At 44.9% G+C, this 22524-nt stretch overlaps 1 protein-coding gene across 1 annotated transcript in view; it reads left to right on the plus strand.

The window, feature by feature from the left end:
- Nucleotides 1-9366: 9366 nt before the first annotated feature.
- SHROOM3 (shroom family member 3) overlaps nucleotides 9367-22524 on the plus strand; it is a 413191-nt gene continuing 400033 nt past the window's right edge. Inside the window, exon 1 of the mRNA XM_075606730.1 lies at nucleotides 9367-9673. Within this exon, the coding sequence (XP_075462845.1) occupies nucleotides 9539-9673 (135 nt within the window). The 5' untranslated portion in view covers nucleotides 9367-9538. The remainder of the gene's footprint in view (nucleotides 9674-22524) is intronic.

Genomic DNA, 22524 nt, shown 5'->3' on the forward strand with positions numbered 1-22524 from the left:
TACTAATTTTTGTCTGAGTACATTTCACCCAGGTCTTAACCCTGCAGCCCTGACACCACTAACTAGGGACATTGCATAATTGCAGGGACTCCTCTTCCTTAATGTTACTTTTATGTCTAAAGCACTTATTCCCATGACCTGTTATTTATATTATTTGTTATTTATATGATTACCACGTGTATTACTACTGTGAAGCGCTATGTACATTTATGGCGCTATATAAATAAAGACATACAATACATTCATGAAAAAAGTGTGACAGACTGGTATGTATTATGATAAGCACAGGCTGCCAGGGAAAGAAGTGATACTAGAAACATAATGTTACACGTTGGCTTTCATTCTGACATCGTCACATATTCCTTGTGCAGGACTCGTTGAGATGACAGTGAGTGCCAGAGCGTGATCGTATCTCCGGGCTCCTGCTATAACCTTTCAAAGAGAAAGCGACACTGATATTTAGAAACGTCATGTCTTCTTAACCCTTTCACTGACAGAAAGGCCTTGCCACATCTCCTTGCAAAGAAAGTCTAAAAAAAATGTTGGTAATAAACCTTTTTAAAGGGTCCACCCCGCCTAGAGCCAAAGTAAACCAATTCCAGTGACCTGTTTCAGGCGCCTCATCTGTTTGATTGATACTCTTTTAATAAAAATCTGACATCTATAAGTATTTTTAATGAATTTGATAAAGTTAGGGGTTTGATTTCCCTTTTCTGTGATGTCTATGATCAGCAAGTGCTTGTACAGCCAGAGCCCCCCCAACCTCTCTATCTCCATGTAGCCCTTTCCCCCCCTCCCTAAGTGAGATTGGGGTGGGTAGGTGTATCTGACTACTTCTCAGTGTGGTGCGGTACCTGTTTGGCAACCAGGAGAGCTGAGCATCCGCCACGGGGAACCTGGGGTATGTACTTACACTTGGTGCAGCGCCTCCACTGATGAGGGATCCCAGCAGGGTGGGAGTGTGCCCTCACCAGAACCCACATACAGTAAATACACACCGTGTGAATAAACAGTATTTACTGAACATGAACTGTAACTTCAATAACTCTCTTTACATAACATCAAAACAATATATGAATAACAGTGCATCACTCTGAATGCATACCATCCCCTCACCAACATGTCCATCATCACATTCCCCTCAGTCTTTTGAGTGTCCACAACAGTAAAGAAAGTGTGAGTGTGAGGGATAGCGCTTCCCTGTGTTGGGGCCCGGTGGTGCACTTAATGTATACTACCTCCCTGACCAGTCCTGGTCAGGAACACCCTTGGAACTCAGCAACACCGCACAGTGATCCCACGGCGTGCTGCGCTGCTCTCTGCAGGAATGGATGCACACGCTGACTCCACAGGGAAAGGAATCTCCAGCCGGAATGATCCTTTAACACAGTCTCTGATACACGCTGTACTGACAGTCAGGTACTGTCAGACAGCAATCCTCTTGCTCTCTAATTATGGTGAAGGAGTCCCTGTCCTAAGGCCGACCCTATACCATACAGCTTCCTCTGGTGTCACAGGGGATAAATTGGGCCCTGGGCTATCCCTCTACACTAGTCCCTGCATGCAGAAGAACTCTCACTGACACAGCCAAATAACTGCTGCAGCTGCACTACAAAGCCACACTGTATCTTCTAGTCAGAGCACACAGCACGGCAGCTGTGTCACTGACTAGACTTGCACACACCTAATGGCAGGGTCCCTATCTAAGGGCCTTCCCTAAGAACTTACCTACTACCCTAGTGGGGAGTGGGACCTACCTGGGGCCTGGGGGTAACCTGGCCTAGTGTAAGAGCCTTGCTCCTTACACACTTCCTCCCCCTTCCTGCTCCCAGCTCCAACTGCCAAACGTGGTCCCCGCAACATTGTAGCCTTCCTCCACAGGAGAAGCTGCAAAACCCTATTTGCTGGCTGCCAGCACATGATGTGTGTGAAAGGGCAATCCCCAGAGGCTGCTGGGAATTGTAGTCCACTCAGGACCTCTTTAGCATTGGGACCGCATGCGCTATCTTTACTGCGCACGCGCAATCCTGTAATGGCTACCGCGGTGGTTCTACGCATGTGTGACCTCACGCCAACCTTAACATTTCCGCCGGCCCTCCTGGCACTGTACCGCACGTGCGCGACTACACTGCGCAACCGCGAGCTCCTACAAGATGGCGGCGCCCTGTAGCTGATGTCGCCGGCAGTCCCTGGTGACGCAACGTCCCCGCAGCTCCCTGACATACCACGGGGGTCCCCGTGCTCCTGCGGTGGTAAGGGGGGCCAGGGGGAAGCCTGCTACATCCCTTTAACTGTACTGGTTCTCAGGGTGGGATAAGGGTAAAGAAAACACTTAATTGGCAAACACTTCCCTATTCTTAGGCCCCTACGAAATAAACTGTCCGACTATGTGGGACTGCACCTTAAAGCTGGAGTGTGTGTGTATTGTTTTTTTTAAATAAATCAGTTCTGTACTATGAGAAAATATATATTTTTTAAAACAACTCTGAATGACATTTTTAATGGATTATAATGTAACAAGCATGTTTTGTTTTTATAGCAACCATTTACAAAGTAATCTCCCCTTCTCATCTGAAACAGGTTCTGGGACACCCCTTTTTGAGACCTGTCCTCTCTCTAGCAGTGCACCAATTGGATCTAGTGACTGTCTGGTCACATTATCTCCACCCACAGAACTTTGCATCTTTGGTCTTTTTCTGCTGCACTGACAGCCATTTAGTGAACCCCAAGCCGAATCTTCGCCGATCGATCAGTAATTTAGCTAATTACTTATCATTGTGTAGATTATATTGATGCACATATTAAAGGGGGGGAAATAAATTTAAAAAAAAATACCGGCAGCTTGGACTGCTGCTTTAAGACTTCTACAGTTAGTCTCAGGATGCACTTAAATGCGTTGTCGCCATCATCGGCGCTTATTGTGCACGCGACCAAGCGACAGCGCTACCAAAAATCTGGTAGTCACTGTTATTTGATTTTTTCGGCGACGGTCTCTCCTTGTGGCCAATCAGAAAGCTTCTCTGTGCCTCTGCCTTCCCCTTTTATGACGTTACTCGCCTTGTAGCCAGCGACGTCGCCTAAACTTGAATTGCAACTATCGCAACGGCGACGGGTGACATCATTGTCACGGTAACTTATGACAAGATATAATATACACCAAATACCTGGGTTGAACTGAACACGACTTGGATATGATAAAATATAATTTATTCCTTAATGAAGGTGAATACACAAGATATACAAATAACAGGCAAAATATACACTTACTTAGGGGTTTGGACAAGAAAGCAATCAGGATACAGGATTGGCAATTTCTTCCACAATACAGGTTCAGATGTAGACATCACGAAAAGACACGAAGACCTCCTGAGTATAGGCTGGACACTGGTTTATATGCAATTTCCAGTCTATACCTTATTATTGAGTGTAGGCCATTGGAGAACAATTACCTGCACCCAATCTGTCCTTGCCACCTCACCTGAGGGACACCTTAACACCTGCCCACTGGGTGGATATTATTCTAATCAGGGGGCTTAATTTCTCAGCCTCCCTCCCACAAGCCTGGCGTCCTAAAGTCTAGCTTTGCCAGGATACCCTTTGTTCTCAAGTGTGAATTACAACACTTAGTATCAAGTACCCATGTCCTGCATTCCATTATGCTCGCATACACAAGCAGGGTGGGGGAGTCTTTGATCAAGAGTTTATGATAGACCATTTGGTCTCCCAACCTGATCATTAACATAGCATATGGGCTCTGAATTCTCAGACCAGACCCAAAATACAATTCATTCTTTAATACCTTCACATATTAAAAGGTTCCGTTCTGCTGGGCCCAGTGGGCTGACACTTGCTACTCCCTCATGCCAGAGGGGATTCTCCATAGTGGCCAAGTTTCACCTCTTTGCGACCCCCAGAACCGGAGATACACAAATGCAGTTTAAAACACTTTTTAATTTAATACATGATTCTCCGCTTTAAAATGAATCTGTGCTTTTCACTCTTTTCCCATTGAAATCAACGGGCTCTGTCGCCTAAGGCTTTTAATGGAGCAACACCGCCGTTGAAGTCAATGGGTTCCGCCGCCATAGACTTTCAATGGGGTAACTCCGCCATTGACGTGTATGGGACTTCTCCGCCATAGCCTTTCAATGGGGAAACGCCGCCATTGACGGCTATGGGGAAACTCACCAATCTTTTCATTTGCCCACACTCCGTCTGGTTGGCCGGAGAGGGCTGGAAGTGGTCATGCATTCATGCCGGAACCGTGGCTACATGCGACCCAAATCCCAGCCCTCTGGTCCTCCCAGAACCGGAGATATGGACTTACACTTTTTACAGTTTCGGACTTGGCCGTTTTCTCGCCACGCGGCTTTTCCCCATTGGAATCAACGGCCGGCGCCGCCATAGGCAATGCATGGGCGAGCGCCGCCATTGGATTCAATGGAACCTCCGTTCCGCAATTAGAGTCAATGGCGCGACCCTCTTCATGAGTGTGACCCTTTACAGGGGTCCCTCATTCCCGGACCCGATAGGGGTTGTGGGTGGGTGGGCCTAGGAGCTAGGGGCAAAAATAATTTTATTTCCAGGTGCCCTAGAACCTAAGGTTCCCACGCCAATTGTCGGTGAACTTGAACTCAGTGATAAAGCTCTTTTTAAAGACATTGTTTCTGCTTCTGCGGTTTTGCGGTTTGGATAACTACCAACCTGTTCCTGGAGATCGGCGTTGAGGAATCCCCATTAAAGTCAATGGGCCCATTGACTTACAATGGGAAACCTGCCGCTCCTCCTCTCGGACACCACCTGCTGGTCTTTGAGGGAAACAGGTCCAAAACCGCTGGATTCGCCATTGAAATGAATGGAGCTGCCATGGCGACCTATGGGAGGCTGCAAAATGGAGCCTGAAAAGGCGGGAACATGGAACAAAGGGCTATAAACACTAAGTTAACCTTAACCCTTTCCCTCTCGCATCAATCCCAGAGTATGTGTTGGTGCAAACACTGGGACCGAAACAATACATTTTTACAGGGGAATTTATAGATGTGTTTGCTGAAGCAGGGTAAAACACATTACTGGACCGCAGTCCAGTTAACCCCTTGCTTCCCAAGTGAGAGCAGGGGGTGGCCAAATGGGGTGTAACCCCTTTAATACCGGGCCAAACCCCCTCTCCCATGACAGTCATCGGTCGCTGGCAGTATAAGCGCAGCCTAACTTTACTTATTAGGATTTATCAGGCAGTAGATTGTGCATTTCTTGGATTTTTAGGTAAGCAGTTATGTTTTTGTAGTGAAAGAAGGTGCCTGACTCTTTAGCAAGCACAATGCCATTTATATCTAAATTACTATACATTGTCCAGCTTCAAATAAGGAAAACGCATTGGGTCCTCTCACATTATTCCTGCACCATGTCATAATCACAATATGGAGTTTTATGTTAATCTCTTAATTGTTTAAAAAAAAAAAAAAAAACCTTACACTCACTTCCTTTGAGTTCACCTCCCTCCCACAAAAATAGCCATTAAGAATATGACTGTCATTTCCTTCAGATCAAATAATGGTTTTAATCTAATCTGTATAATATTTGTTTGAAGTAGGAAAACAAATAAAAAGTGGGTGCTGAATGCAGTTCTTTGCTTCCCAGTGCCTTTCTCAAAACTCTACATGGGGTAGAATAATAATAATAATATGTTCTTGTATAGCGCTGCTAGTTGTACGCAGCGCTTTACAGAGACATTTTGCAGACACAGGCCCCAGCCCCGTGGAGCATGCAATCTATGTTTTTGATGCCTGAGGCACAGGGAGATAAAGTGACTTGCCCAAGGTCAAAAGGAGCTGACACCGGGAATTGAACCGGGTGTCCCTGCTCAAAACTGTCAGTGTCTTTACTCACTGAGCCACTCCTCTTTTCAAAAATAACCTTTTATGGTTACTATGGTGTAACATTTTTGTTCAAGTAACATTTTAAGTCAAATCCTTACTGTAGGTTAAAAAAAAAAAAAAAGTTAATGAACAGCCTTTGTTTTTACATCTTTAATTTCCCGTAATAGTCTGGGTCAAGATCTATTACATGGAATCTCCCAGGTATTAGGGAAACGTTGTATTAAATAGTCATCAAAGTGGATTAAAAAGCAGTCATACTGGGTTTTTTTGTTTGTTTTTTTGCTTTACACAATTCTCCATTCATTTAACATTGCTGAAAAACTATTTTGATCATATTTTAGAAATACTTATACATTTATGCTTAAAGAAAAGCTTCCTAACATAAATCAATATCTCTTTTTAAAATAGAAACTGGTACCATACATTTGTCAGTAAAAAAGTAGTGGTGATCTGGGGGATTGGGAATTAGGGGTTTGCAGTGCCAGCAAAATAGCTTATTTATTAATATTATTATTGTCATTTATATATAACGTGCCAACATATTCCGTAGCGCAGAACAATAAGGTTTGAGGATGAAAACCATAAAATAATGAACATTATAATATATTGTTACGGTAGGTTAGGACTGGGAGGCCTTAATAAATTGAGCTTCATAAAGTGAGGTTAAAAAGACCGCAGTATACATTATTATATTTATTTATTGTTCTATCTGGGCCTCCTTTGAAGAAATTGTGAACTTTCTAAAAAAAATAATGAAGACATATCCCACTGATTTGGAGCCAGTCTCGCTGCTTTTGTTAGCATAAGCGGTCCCATATAGTTCAATAAGGTTTCACTGCTAAAAAATCTACCACCTTATTAAAATAAAATATTCAGTCACCCTAAATCCACCTGGTTTGTGTCTCTCTGGGGTTGACATGTGGGGCGGTAAGTTTGTAAATAGGAAAGCTGTGATACTCTGGGGTTGTAAATCAAAAAGGTGGTACCCTGTCTAGTACCACGGTCTACTTGAGTGGTAATATCATTATGACCAGTTCTTATGTAAACGTTGTTCTGCAGTCAGAAGAGTTTTGTGATCCTTTAAATCAGCGTTTCCCAAACTTTTTTTTCCGTGACCCGGTTATTTTTGAACTTCTCCTTCGTGACCCACTAAAATTTTTATCGCCAATAGGTAAAATAAAACCGTTATGAATGTCCATACAGATTTCATATATTCTCCCAATCCCCTCTATTCTCAAACCTCCCCCCCACCCTCTCTCTGACCTGCACAGACGCACACAGTCACTGACCTACAGACACTCACACAGACAGACCAAGCACACACAGCCACTGCTGGCCTGCACAGACACACACACAGCCACTGATACACACAGTGGCTGTGGCTGATACACACACACACACACACACACACACACACACACACACACACACACACACACACACACACACACACACACACACACACACACACACACACACACACAGATCCATACACACACAGATCCATACACATACACAGATACATACATACATATACACACACACACACACACACACACACACACACACACACACACACACTCTCTCTCCCCATACACACACAGATACATACACACAAAGATACATACACACACTCTCCCCCATACACACACACAGATACACACAGATACACACACAGATACACACACAGATACATACACCCACTCTCTCCCCCATACACACACACAGCCACTGATATACAAACACTCCCCTATATATACACACACACTATCTCTCCCCTATACACACACACGAAGCCACTGATACACTCACCTATACACACACACTGATACACACTCTCTCTCTCTCCCCTACACACACACACACTCTCTCTCCACTATATATACACACGCACGCACCCACTGATGCACGCACCCACTGATGCATGCACACTCTCTCTCTCCCACACACACACACTCTCTCCCCTATACACACACACACAGCCACTGATACACACACACTCCCCTATACACACACACACACACACTCCCCTATATACACACACACAATTTATTACAGAGGCAGCGACGGATGTGAGTGACTGGAGAGGGGGGGGGGGCAGGGGAGAGAGGAAAGGCCAAGTGATCCGAGCAGGCGGCTCCACGCCTCCCTCTGCCCGCCAGCAACCGCGCAGCCACCACTGCCCACCCCCTGCACCTATCTCCCGCACCAAGGGGACTGAGGGGAAGGGAGCGCCAGGAACGGAGGCACAGGTGCGCCCCCGCTACCACTTCCTACGTCCAATCATTCCGGGCATCGTGTCCTGTGGGGGGCGGAGCATGTCATGGGCGGCAACATCATGATGCGGGGCTGCAGTAGGAGCCCGAGTCAGCGAATCACCGTTGACACCCCAGCAATAGCAGCCTGCACCACTTCAGCACTGTCCCGCACCTCACCTCGGGCCGCCGCAAGGAGGGAGGGGTGGGTGCCACAAGGAGGGAGGGGGGGACGCCGTGCGGCCAGCCTCGCTGCGACCCGGCAATTTTGCTTCCGTGACCCGGTGCCGGGTCGCGACCCACCATTTGGGAAACGCTGCTTTAAATGGTTAAGAAGCACTGGGGAAAAAAAAGAAAAGATTACAGATACTTTTATTATAGGATGCAGCTCAACAAACCTACATTTCTTCCCTTCCAACACTCAAACTGAACAGCATCTGACAAAATCATTTCATTGAGTTTTGTTGACTTGCTAAGTGAACTTTGAGGAAGAAACAAGAAAAATCATGTTTTAAATGGAATTATAAGACCGTCTCCCTCATAAATAGGAAGTGATGACTAGTACTGTATGTCTGAAAAAAACCCTATCCCAGATACTGTACACATCAGTAGGGTGTTTGCTGTGCCTTGTATTAATCCTTTGCTCACACCCTCTCCCTCCCTCTTTCCCCTCCCTCTCTCCAAGCTGCTACAGTACTGTCTGATTTGCAAGGCAAGAGAAAGAGGGATTTACTTATCTTCCAAACACTTTCACTTAATCTGCAAGGGAGTTTGCTCTCCTCCTAAACCCTGATATATGTTTTTTGCTGGAATTTAAAAGATTGTATATACATATTCAGAACACAAGTGGAAACTCCTTGGATTATGGACTGGGGGAGCAGGTCTCGGCTACAGTAACTCAGAAACCAATGCAAGATTGGAGAGGGGAAGAAATCTCATTCTTTGAATGCAATGAACTGAGAAGGCTATTGTAATGGTAAATCTGAGCGAGCTGGAAAAGAGGTATCATCCATCAAAAAACAACATTAACCCGTTTCAACCCGTTTTACATGCAAGGGTTGAAACTCTCCTATCCTTTTCACCCTCTCCTTTTCCTTGTATCAAGCAAAGAAGCCATTTGGGATGTGTCACTGAAATAAAGAAGCAGAAAAGAAGAGAAGAAACATGTATGCCAGGATCAGTTTATAGTCCAGTCCTAGGGACATGAGAGTCACCCAAAGAAGACTTGTTGGTTGTGGGCTGGTTGTGGGCTGATCAGTGTAGAATTGTGCAGTCTGCATGGACACAATTCCCGCACACTCTCCTCACATCTAATGGGAGGACACTGAGTCCATGCATGGGACTGGTACCTGGCTTGGCCTGAGGATTTGTTTGGGATCATGATGACTCATTGACAGATACAGTAACATGGAAAGGAGCTTCTCCTTCACGCAACCAGCTGTCAAGTCGGTTTATTTACAGGCATGTCTTCAAGGTGGATATCCATGGGGTTTCTCATTGAAAGGTGGACAGGAGCATGGGGAGCCTCTAACCATCTCCAAGGTAATCCTGCCCATATGTCCAGTGCTTATGATTAGCTACACTTAAGATTAATTACTTGGTTAATAGGGGAAGATGTTGGTCCCATTAATTACCAGGTTAACAGGAAATTATGCTGGTCCCATTAATTATTTGGTTAATATGGGGAGTTGCTGGTCCCAAGATACTGATACCATTAATTATTTGGTTAACAGGGAAGATGTTGGTCCATTCATTACTTTGTTTCTTGAAAATGAACATACTCAGTTGTCAAAGTGGCGAAATAATAGAAGTGGTACTATAACTGATCTAAAAAATGATCTACATGCATTAAACATTGAGGCAAAGCTCTTTGGACTGTAATTGTGCAAAATTTGTAAAAATAGAAAAGGGGAGATGATTTCTAAAATGAATCCTCTTCTTTAAAAAGTGGAGTAGTATGTTTGTAAATAAAACTGTAGGGATGCATTCACTATTCATGGGGTCCATTCTGTGTATTTCCTGCTGACGTGACATTATTCCAGGTGTATTGTATTTTGCATTACAGTATCTTCATTAAATTCAAATTTTGGCATATTCCGGTTTTTGACAATTTTTTCCAATAGTCAGGGAGTGCTGGAACATTTCAGTATATATATTGTAATGGGAAGAACTGGGGTGCTCTCGTTGTGCCTTTTGCACCCTGCAAATAACTTTGATATTCACCTTTTTTAGTGTGCTGTATATCATTATCATTGTGTCAAAATAAAATATGTTACTCCACACGAACTCCAGTGGTCTCGGTGTGTTGGTAGAGTGTATAGAGTACCTCTCATTTTTTATTTACAGTCCCAGAGTACCACTACTTTTTTTAAAATGATTATTATTGACAAACTAATGGTTCAATTTTCTATTAAAAGAAAAATTGATTTATTTTAGAAAGTCGTCTCTCTCCTATTCTATTAAACATTCTAAAATATGGTAAGAATAATTTTTTCACCATGCTGAGTAAACATGAATATTTAAAATATTTAAAAAAAAATGCTCTTATTTTATAGAAGCACAAAACAAATATGCTGGAGTTCTGCTGTTTTTCCAGGCCCATTGGGGGCGCGGGGGGGGGGGGTGGATTTGGGTACACAGCATTTCAGGTGCCCCATTGCTTGACTGCTTCCCAAGCAAATGGGACTGCTGATCTAAAGAAAACAAGGTATGTCCTCTATCCATCCTGCAGAACCATGAGTTATAGACTCCTACTCCTGAGGTAGGACAGGAAGAAATGTGCACAGGCCCTATATAGGGCACTTTTACCTGTTCAGTTTTGTTCCTGTCCAAACAAGGAAAAACATTTAGGCGCTCTCTAATAGAATCCACATGTAGTGATAAAGTTATCTCATGATAACAGAAGATTGTATTCATAATACAATCAGTGAACCAATAAATACATATATAAGTATAAGGTAAATGATACACTGCTCAACACAATGAGATCCTCAATTGATCCTCGTAGAAGTTGAAATGGTGTTATCCGGGGAGCCCATAGTCCTATATAAAATATTAAAAGAAAAGCATACATAGTGCAACAAAATGATCTTATAACTAATACGTTTATTAAATAAATTTGAATAAGTTTATTTTATTATTATTATTTTATAAATCCTACTAAAATGTTATTACAATTATTATTATTTTTAATTTTGTCTCCCACTTGACACATTATACAACAAGTAATTTTAGCATTCAAGAGGGTGACACGGGTTCCTCCTTGTTTGCAGCTGTTAGTAATTTGCATTGGCGAACACTTTGTCATTAAACTGTTCCTATTGGTTAAGAGTTGATTCATAAACTCACGAGCAACCTCTCAACGTGACCTCCTGACGAAGCACGCTGTGTGAAATGCATAGAGGTAACGAGAGGTTGCAACGTGAGCATTCATTGGTGGAGGGAGCTGCTGGTAGTAAGGGGAATATCTCAGTGTGACCGAGCATTTCGGGTCCAAACCTGTGCCATCTTTGCACCCAGCCGACATCCAGACCGCTCCGGCAACACTCTCCACCTAGGATAGTTGTAAGTTTATTTTATATATATATGTGTGTGTGTGTGTGTGTGTGTGTATATATATATATATATATATATATATAAAAAAAAACAATTGGGCTAAACAGTCACAATATAAAATTACATAGTTACATAAGTATGTGTGTGTATATATATATATATATATATATATATATATATATATATATATATATATATATATATATTATATTTGCATATATATATATATATATATATACACATACTTATGTAACTATGTAATTTTATATTGTGACTGTTTAGCCCAATTGTGGTTTTTTTATTGATTAAATCCTATTGCTACTCAGTGCGCCTTCTCTGCTCTTCTCTTTTCTTCATCTTTGTTAGTCTCCCTCTGGGAGCTCACTTTCTATAGGAGTTTGTGGAGTCCTCCTAAACGGACGGCAGCAAGAGTTTTAGCATCTGTTACTACATTTCCTATAGAGACAGCACGAGCGCAGAGCACCACTGTTTGTGACAATGTCTAAATTCCAAGGGAGGTGATGATAAGGAATCAATATCAAGTGGGCAATGCCACTACTCGCATGGCCATGTGAGAACGGAATGCACTGACGGGTATCTTTGCTGATATCCCTCTGTTTGCCTCCGCCTCCCCTGCATCTTGTAGTTGGATGGTGTGTGAAAATCAGGAAGGCAGTCCTCCCCACAAATATGGCAAAGGATATCTCTCAAAGATGAATATTACACAGAGAGATGTGGGTATAAATCGTATTTATGTATAAAACAAATAAAACAATAGTGCACTCACATACAGTGCTAGATGGCTCAGACAGATAGAGCATCCACAGCGTGGGGGCACGGCGTCTCTCCGATGGCTGCGGTACAAGGGAAACCCCACAACCGTACCAGGCTAGCAGGCTGTAGCAACAGCTGGTCGGAACGTGTATTCCTCCTACGGTGGCTGTCAGGAGCTCTGAGCAGCGACGTCACGGCAGACAACGCATTTCGCAAATACTTGCTTCCTCAGGTAACTGTGATACCAGTACAGCATACTCAAGGGCTTATATACCTCTCTCAGATGATTCCCAAATTGCACAGTAACTTGCTAGATAAAGTATGTAATTGGCTATAACACTAAATGAAGGATGTTGCAGCAGTGAAGAGCTGGGACATTGCACTAACAAAGAACTGCAGAGAGAACTACAAAGAGTCTGACCAATGTAGTGATCTCTATGATAGAAGGATAAACTCCTCAGGTTACTAAGAGCATAGGTAACCCGGGTAGATTAATTTTTTAATTACAAAGGTTTCCAGAGATCTAATCTATAAACTATTTCCGTTAATTCGCCTTGGTATCGATTTTACTTATGTGACACATCTATGTAGTCCAACTGCCTAATGGCTAAATGCATGGCTCTTTGAACAGCGGCCCGCAGGGCATTATATCTCAAAACTTGGGCCTCTTGGACCTCTAAGAACAAGCGTTGCTCCATGCCATTTGAAGACTCATTATTTTGAGCAGAACTGGAATAGCTGGTGGACAAGTTGGCAGATGACAAGGTGAGAGCTTTACCCCAAGGCAGAAGAGCTACCAACACACAATTGTTTTTTCCTGGCCCAATGCCTTCTCAGAAAGAATACAGGTCATACAAGAGTTTCAGGGGGCAGTCATCTTCCTTCGGGGCCAGATCAGGGGGAAGAACCACAAGAGGCAGGTCAATGGGTGGCCCAAGCTTCTAAAGATCATGCTGACATCAGAGACTTATTTCCAAGAGACGGTCAGAAAATAGGACAACACTTTGCTACACAATGACATCAGATAACAGATCGCTGGCTCTATCGCGCTTATAGGAAGAGAGCATTCAATAGAACTTACAGAAATATTCATCATCATGCCTTTGCCAGTATGTTCAATCAAAAACGGGGATACTGAGAGAGGTAGTGCAAACATTCAGAGCAGATAGAGTGGTATATACGGTTCCAGAGCATCAAGAAAAGAATGGAACATACTCCATAATGTTCATGGTCCAAAATCAGGAGGGTTCAGGACAGTCCTGGGTCTGAAAATTGTCAATCGGCATGTCCGGCAGGAGCATCAGTGAAATCTGCAATCATCATATTAAATCCAGACGGCAATCAGTTTAAAGGATGCTTATCTGCATGATACGATCTGCTACAATCACCAAAGGTTCTTCAGATTTTCCTTGTGGGAGGAAGACAAAGTAAAGCATTTTCAATTCAAGGCTCTGCGTTTAGGCCTGTCACCCGCTATCATCAGAATCTTCACAAAAGTACTAGTTGTGGTGGCAGCAGCAGCAGTCAGGGAGCAAGTTATCTCAATAGTGCCCTATCTGGATGACTGGGTACTAAAAGCAGCATCACAATAAATTCTGGAAGATCAGATCCAATATGTGCTAGAATTTCTACAAGAACTAGGTTGGATCTTCATTTGAGGGAAAAAAGCTAATTGATACTGTAGCCGGGTCCCCCTGCCCCCCTCCCTTACCTCTGATGTGGGCACAGGGAAGAGGGGAGACACTGCGACTGATAGGGACGACCCTGGGGCGATCAGTGACTCCAGCATAGGTTGCGGCGGCATTCGGGGTGGTTGGAGGGGCAACCGGATCACCAGAGCTCCGCGGCGGCAATTGTTGCAGGGCGCCGCCATTGTGCAATTGCCTCACATGCGCAGTAGTCGCGCATGCGCATAGGACCCAGGAACCCCAGCGGCCATCTCAGGAAGCTTGCGCATGCGCAGAGGCTTCACAGTTGCGGCAGCCATTACATACATGCTCCACAGGGGAACTACAAGCCCCATTGTGCTCCGAGGCATAGATCATGTGGCGCAGCTCAGCCAACAGGGCTGTTAAGATCCTCTGAGGAGAATAGATACATTTGGCGTGCTTAGAGCGCGAGGGAGTCAGTTGGAGCCAGGACAGACAAGTGGAATGTAGGGTCTAAGTGTCAGTGGCACTCAGACTAGGCATGAGAATCCCCTTAGGTCCAAGATAGGCCCCAATCACGTGTAGTTTGTGGCTGCTTCAGGGAAGGCCCCTTAGATAGGGATACTTCCCCATTTTACTGTAGTGTCAGGGACACAAGGAAGACGCTGTGAGGTGATCGTGGCCTGTGGTCTGGGACCAGACCACCACAGTGTTATCAGAGATTCTTAAAGGTGAGACCCTCCTACCAGAGTCCACCCAATGCAGAGGCGGATGCCATCGCAGAGGACCATGTTGCTGGATCAGGCGGATCCTCATTGCTATGTCGGCCGCACCGAGTACTGGAGTACTCGGCAGGTACCTCAACAAAGTGCACCAACAGCTCACGGGGTCGTGCTACTCCCTACACTTTTGGGTGGGCCTAGACATTGTGAAAGGGACATCAGGGTATTGGTGCCAGCACCCAATGTACTTTGGGACACTCACTGGTGGTACTGGGCTGGGTGTTCACTATACTGTGTGGTGGTGTTATGTTATATGTGCTGTCAGTAAAGGTTGTTATTATATACTGTGTGTGTTTACTATTACGATTGGTTCCTGTGAGGGGCTCCTCCCACTACGCTAGGATCCCTCGTAGGTGGAGGCATTGCACCGAGGTGATAATTATACCACCCCAGGCTCCCAGAGGCGGAGGCATAGGCCTTCTGTGAGCCAACAGGTAACGGCAGTACCGGCAGTCTCTTTAGTCAGGGGGAAAGAGGGCTACAATACTAACACAAAGAATTCCGTTTTTGGGTTTGCAAATTGTCACAAGCCACAACAAAGTCTATTTTCCGTCACATCAGAGAAAATCAGAAATGTCAGAATTGCCCCCAGCATATCTCTACGTCAGGTTGTGAGATGTTAGAGCTCATGTCAGCTTCCATAGAAGCAGTTCTATGGGCAAAGTTGCATAGTCATCCACTCCAGGCATAGGTCCTAATCAATATCTCTCTCGCCCTCTCACTCTCTCTCTCACTTGCCGGGTGCTCCTTAGAGACGCCAACATGGACAGTGCTTACCACAGATGCCGGTCAGTTTGGATGGGGTACACAATGGCAAAAACACACTATTCAGGGGCAGGGGCAGTGGCACCAGGCAGAGAAAAAATTGCCATCAAACCTGCTAGACTTAAGGGCAGTCTTCAAAGGCAAGCACCCCTGGCAGAGCCTATCCAATGGCTGCTGCACTACCTATATACTGCGCATGCGCGGGATGTCTATCGTGCATGTGTGACTTTCCAAGATGGCCACCACGGAGCTCCGGCGACTCGGTCACCCGCCTGCAGTCCCGGAAGCTTGGCAGCAACTTCACCCTCCCCTGCACCCGCATCGGAGGTAGGGGGACCTGGCTATATATATATATATATATATATATATATATATATATATATATATATACAGTGTTCGACAAACCTATACATTTGCTCGCCCCGGGCGAGTGAATTTAACCCCCGGGCGAGTAAATATTGGCCCAAGCAGCACACGTTTGGTACTAGGTGGCGAGTAGATTTTTTTGTGTGGCGAGTAGATTTTTTGGTGATTTGTCAACCACTGTGTGTATATATATATATATATATATATATATATATATATATATATATATATATATATATATATATATATAACAAAAGGGGACAGCGCGGGCTCCATAGTGTAAAATAGTACAGGTTTATTAATCACGAGCTAAAATGAAAAAACTCACAGCAGTGATGTGCGTCCACTTCAGCCCCCCCCCCCTGGCAAAAACAGCTCCCGCTTCTTTAGTTCTGCAGCACCACAGTTCCCTTTCAGTCCAGCAATTGCTCAATGAGCTAAACACCTGGTGCTTGTAGATAGCGCCCTTACGCGTTTCATCGCGAGTGTACCGGCGACTTCATCAGAGGTAAGGAATGAGTCTATCCTCATACCTTATATAGTCCATAATGTTCAATTATTCAATTATGAGATTCTAGCTACACCCAAAATTGAGTGAAATACTATGTTTGCAAGTGGCTAAAGACAATACAGGGGAAAGACACACAATACATGAGTAATATAGGGCAGGTTCATATTCTAAATGCATGTAATCTATATATATTTTTTTGAAAACGTATGTTGGTGTTTCTATGGGCAATCTGATTGGTCCTTTGGCCCGTCACTCCGCCTCAGGCCAATCTGATTGGTCCCTCGCACAGCCCGCCTGCCCCCCCCGCACACCTCTCATGGGCCTGCAGCCTTCGCTCACCACACTTACCCCACTGGCACACTCAGCTCGCCAGACAGACCCCCCCCCCCGCTCCCAACGGACGCGCCTCCAGCCACATGTCACAGCCCACACACACCGGCACTCTCGCTCCCCCCCCGCCTCCTGACCCCAGTGCCACCCCGCTTCCTTGGACTCACATACCCTTGCCTCCGCTGTTCATGGTTGCCAGTTCCCCACTCCACTCCACCACTTTTGGCCTGTGCCCCGGATCACCCCCACCCCCCCCACCCACAGGTCCCCACTCACCGGAGCACAGGCAACGGGTTGCGTTGATCCCCCTCGCATCCCATTTCGGATCACTCCACCGGTGGCCCGCCCCCAGCTAGCCCGGAGATCAATGGAACCGCGCGCCAGTGATCCTCACGCCGGCCCCAGAGCTGTGGTCCCTAGCAGAGCCGCAAACGGAGGGGGGGGAAGATCCTCCGGGGAGCTCCCCCACGTGGAACTCATGGACGCTGCGCAACATCGCATACATCTTACAGCAGCATCTCTTCCCAGCAGAACTACGGTGGGAAAAGTGCACATACCCAACTTACAAGTCACTGCTTCCCCCCCCCCCACCACCCAGTCACTGCTCCCCCCCCCACCACCCAGTCACTGCTTCCCCCCCCACCACCCAGTCACTGCTTCCCCCTCCCCACCACCCAGTCACTGCTTCCCCCCCACCACTCAGTCACTGCTTCCCCCCCCCACCACCCAGTCACTGCTCCCCCCCCACCACCCAGTCACTGCTCCCCCCCCACCACCCAGTCACTGCTTCCCCCCCCACCACCCAGTCACTGCTTCCCCCCCCACCACCAAGTCACTGCTTCCCCCTCCCCACCACCCAGTCATTGCTCCCACCCCCCATCCACCCAGTCACTGCTTCCCCCCACCCACCCAGTCACTGCTTCCCCACCCAGTCACTGCTTCCCCCCCACCCAGTCACTGCTTCCCATGCCCACACACACCCACCCAGTCACTGCTTCCCCCCACCCACCCAGTCACTGCTCCCCCCCCCAAAGTCACTGCTTCCACCCACCCAGTCACTGCTTCCCCCACCCACCCAGTCACTGCTTCCCCCCCCCACCCAGTCACTGCTTCCCCCCCCTCACCCACCCCGTCACTGCTTCCCCACCCCCACCCACCCAGTCACTGCTTCCCCACCCAGTCACTGCTTCCCCCCCCCACCCAGTCACTGATTCCCATGCCCACACACACCCACCCAGTCACTGCTTAAGTCACTGCTTCCCCCACCACCCACCCAGTCACTGCTTTCACCACCCACCCACCCACCAACCCAGTCACTGCTTCGCCAAGTCACTGCTTAAACCCAGTCACTGCTTCCCCCTCCCAAGTGACTGCTTCCCAAGTCACTGCTTCCCCCTCCCACCCACTCACCCAGTCACTGCTTCCCCCCCCACTCACCCAGTCACTGCTTTCCCCCCCACCCACTCACCCAGTAACTGCTTCCCCCACACACCCAGTCACTGCTTCCCCCCCCACACACCCAGTCACTGCTTCCCCCCCCACCCACCCAGTTACTGCTCCCCCAAGTCACTGCCTCTAAGGTCCCGCCACAGCATTTCAATCGGGTTGAGGTCTGGGCCATTGCAACACCTTGCTTCTTTTCTTTTTCCGCCATTCTGTTGTAGATTTGCTGTGTGCTTGGGATCATTGTCCTGTTGCATGACCCAAGTTCGGCCAAGCTTTAGCTGTCGGACAGATGGCCTCACCTTTGACTCTAGAATACTTTGGTATATAGAGGAGTTCATGTCAACTCAATGACTGCAAGGTTCCCAGGTCCTTTGGCTGAAAAACAAGCCCAAATCATCACCCCTCCACCACCGTGCTTGACATTTGGTATGAGGTGTTTGTGCTAATATGCTGTGTTTGGTTTTCTCCTGACTAGACAGTAGAACCAACCCCACACTGAGAAGACCCATTAAGGTCGAAACAGTCTGCCTGTGGGTGGGTTTACTGGCTATGCATCTTAACCCTGGCTGTGCTCAAAGCTGTGACCATGCAGCAAGCTTAAGCCTATAGGGGAACCATGTTGAATGGTTTTGAAGCAAAAGGTGGCACTGTGTGCTCATTTGCATGTCATTTCCCAGAGTCCCTTGCTGCAGTGGAAGTGCTGTGTGCTGGGTGATAATGTTGAAAGGTGGGTTTGCAGACCTGTCTAAGACATGCAAATGAGCATACAGTGTGTGTGTGTGTGTGTATGTATATGTATATATATATATATATATATATATATATATATATACACCATATATATATATATATATATATATATATACCATATATATATATATATATATATATATATATATACCCGTGTGGCCTGCAGTATGTTGGCCGCACCACTAGACTCCTAAAAATTAGGATTTTAGAGCATACTAGCAATATTAAAGTAGGGCTAGAATCCCACAGCGTGCCAATGCATTTTAAACAATGTCACCAATCGAATCCTAATGGTTTCATTTTTAAAGGTATTGATTTTATTCCTGCTAATTGGAGCGGGGGAAACAGAGAAAAAGATTTATCCCAGAAAGAAACTCTTTAGATATATAAATTAAAAACTTTGAAACCATTAGGATTAAATGTAGATTTCAATCTAAATGCTTTTTTTGGGATGACATTGTCCTATGATGCATATTTATCTTTGTTATCCTTTTTTTGTCCTTTTTTTTTTTTTATGCATTTGGTTTTTACCTGGCTTAGTTTTATATCCCTATGTTCTACCATATGATCATTTTAGAGTTTTAAATTAAAGAATGTTATTTTATTATTAATTGTATTTATAACTTAATTTGCATAATCAGTATTTCAATGTAATGCATTTAGGTAATCATTTGTGATCAATTAGATGATCGCTTGCCTATTTGCGCAGTTTATAGGACTATTAGACCTATAAATAGACTTTTGAAGATCACAATGATGAAACCCCTGAGGAAGCCATTTTTGATACGTCAAGGCGAAACGCGTAAGTTTTATTGATCTTTCACGGACACCATAGAAGCCCTTTTGACTCCAGCAAGACACCATAGAGGTGCGTGCGCACATGCAGAAGTCCTCGGTGCCGACATCAGAGGACATCTGCGTCTGACGAAGGTCCTGCAGTACAGCAATGAGAGGCTATCGGGCACCCCTAGATTGGAGTGTATTCTGTCCAGTGAGGTCTCAGTCTCAGCCTAAATACACTTACTGCTAGTCAAGACTGGGAACATGAGAGTTTGATACCTATGTTTCCCCCAGGTTATCACTGATTAAAACGTTGTTATTCTATGTTTTTCTTTTTTCCTTCATTTTGAGGAACTTTATTGGTCTAACAACATATTATCTATTGGACATCCCTTAGTGAGAGCATCACTATTTGATACCACTGTTACTGTTTTGAGCACCTTTTATTTATTATTCACTCATTTCCGCTTTGTTCACTGTTTTAATAATTTATGGAAGGATCTGGCTGTGAGAAGTGGTATCCCACTGGAGTGCGATATCTTCCTTCTTCATGGTGTGTTATTATGTTTCTGTGTAGGTTCATTCGGGTTTTAAGTTTTTGGCTGGTTTCACCAATGTTGCATCCTTAGTCACATTTCCTTCATTGAATCATATACTGTATACCACATTCTTGGATGTGCAGCAGAATGTTCCTTTGACATTGAATGTTCTATGTTTGTGACTGGCTGTAGGATTTTGGCAAACATGTTTACAAAGTTTGCAGCGTACGTTGTTGTGTTAAGTCCTTCCAAACTTTACTGGTCGAACTCAACTTGCTCCTTCCCTACCTTCAGTTTTTCATCGCCCCGTCAAGTAACCTGTTTTGTCGGCTAGTACTGACACACCCAGTAGTGCCAATTTTTATTAAAGTTTATTATCTGGGTTCCTGCTCTCCAAATGACTCTACATGCTTTTGACACGTTTATACCTAGGTATTGTCTGTAACAATATTTATTATCTCTTCTGAGTTTGTAATGTTGCTGAGATATATAGATGTAGCTGGACAAACATTGTTTGGGCGTGTGTCAAAATGTTTTGCCAACGTCCTGTGATCCAGATGCTGGAGGCTCACCATTAAGAGGTTTTCATTTGCCACTCTGTAATTTCCGGAATGTGCGAGTATTTCTATTTGGCTCCACAGATATATGTATCCTCTCTGTTGTCACTAAGTATGCCTTATTACATGACCTGTGTGGCAAGCAACATACAAGAGGTGATCTTCTGTAAGATGGTGGTCACATCTCCAGGACATATGTTGTGTGCTCCCCAATGAGCAAAAACCACATTGTCTCTAGCTCTGTCCTTTATTCTGTTATTGGAATATCCACAGATACCTGCTATGACTCTATTTTTTTTCTCAGGTAATCAGCCGAGGTTACAAAAGGGTCAGAAGTATTCTGGTTTCGTAGTGAGTTGGGACACTAGGTTTTTACAGGCGGAGAATTCGGCAGAAATTAGTCGGTTACATATCTAAAGCACTGGGTGAAATAAACATTTTTCAGATCAGTTTCATGGAAACAGGCAAGTGAACTTGAGGAATGCAGACCCCGGCATTTGGACATATTCCAGCAATAAGTAGGCAGCAAGATATCATTTCCAGCATGACATTGTTTTAACACTGTGGAGTTCAGTAGGAAATCCACATTGGCTGCACAGTATTATACTACGGGGGGGACAGGGGAGATAGATTAGGTGAAGAAAACTATAGCTTTGATTTTTATATCCATCTTCATACAGTATATGCAGGTCCGGGGCTTTGCAAAATCGAGGAGCCCGGTGCAGAGTGCGGGGCCTCTTCTCTTCCCCGGCACTCTACCTGTGGGGCAGTGACGGTGCTGGAGGGAGCCCATCCGGGTGGAAGTCCTGACACAGAAGTTGTAGTTGTAGAACTGTAGTCCTGGGCCCCGGGATATCTGTCTGCGGCCCTGAGCTCTTGGATGGTTAAAGATTTCACTTTTTTTACACGAATGGTTTTATTTAATACTTCCAAATAATAATTGTAAGAATAGTTTATTCAACCTAATGAATAAGTTATTGCTATTAAAAACATACATATACCCATTGTGAATATGGTATCGGTTAATAAAACTGAAAAACACACACATTGTATGCCACACAAAAGGTGTGTGTGTATCAAAGATTTTAAATTATATATGAATTTACTTGAACAAGATGAAAGTTAATTTTGTTGAGCTGTATTATTGACATGTTCTCTATAGCTAAAAATATAGAATTTAATTGGACACATACAAAAAAACCACTACAAATAACAGACCAGAATTATAAAAAAATTTAGCGCATTCCTATTATCTGTATTTGATGTACAAAATGTTAACAGCACCATGGAATACTTGACTCACCTACTCTGCCCACTTTTTTTTTACTTATAGTACAGAAGCTACTGCTTGATACATGAATTGGGCCTATAAAGCTGTGTGCTGCCTTCTCCCAGACTCTGAATACATTGCTTCCTCCAGTTGACACCCCATTTGGATTTCCGCAATCTGGCTGTGTAACCCCATTGATTGAACAACTGAAGATCCCTCAGGTTTTTAAGAAATGAAGCCTGAGAAAGAGTCACAATACGAAATCCAGATATGGGCAGAAACGGCATGTTCCCGATGAATAGTCGGCCAGTTATGGAGA

Source organism: Ascaphus truei, chromosome 1 (genome assembly GCF_040206685.1).
Source record: "Ascaphus truei isolate aAscTru1 chromosome 1, aAscTru1.hap1, whole genome shotgun sequence".
Lineage (NCBI taxonomy): Eukaryota > Metazoa > Chordata > Amphibia > Anura > Ascaphidae > Ascaphus > Ascaphus truei.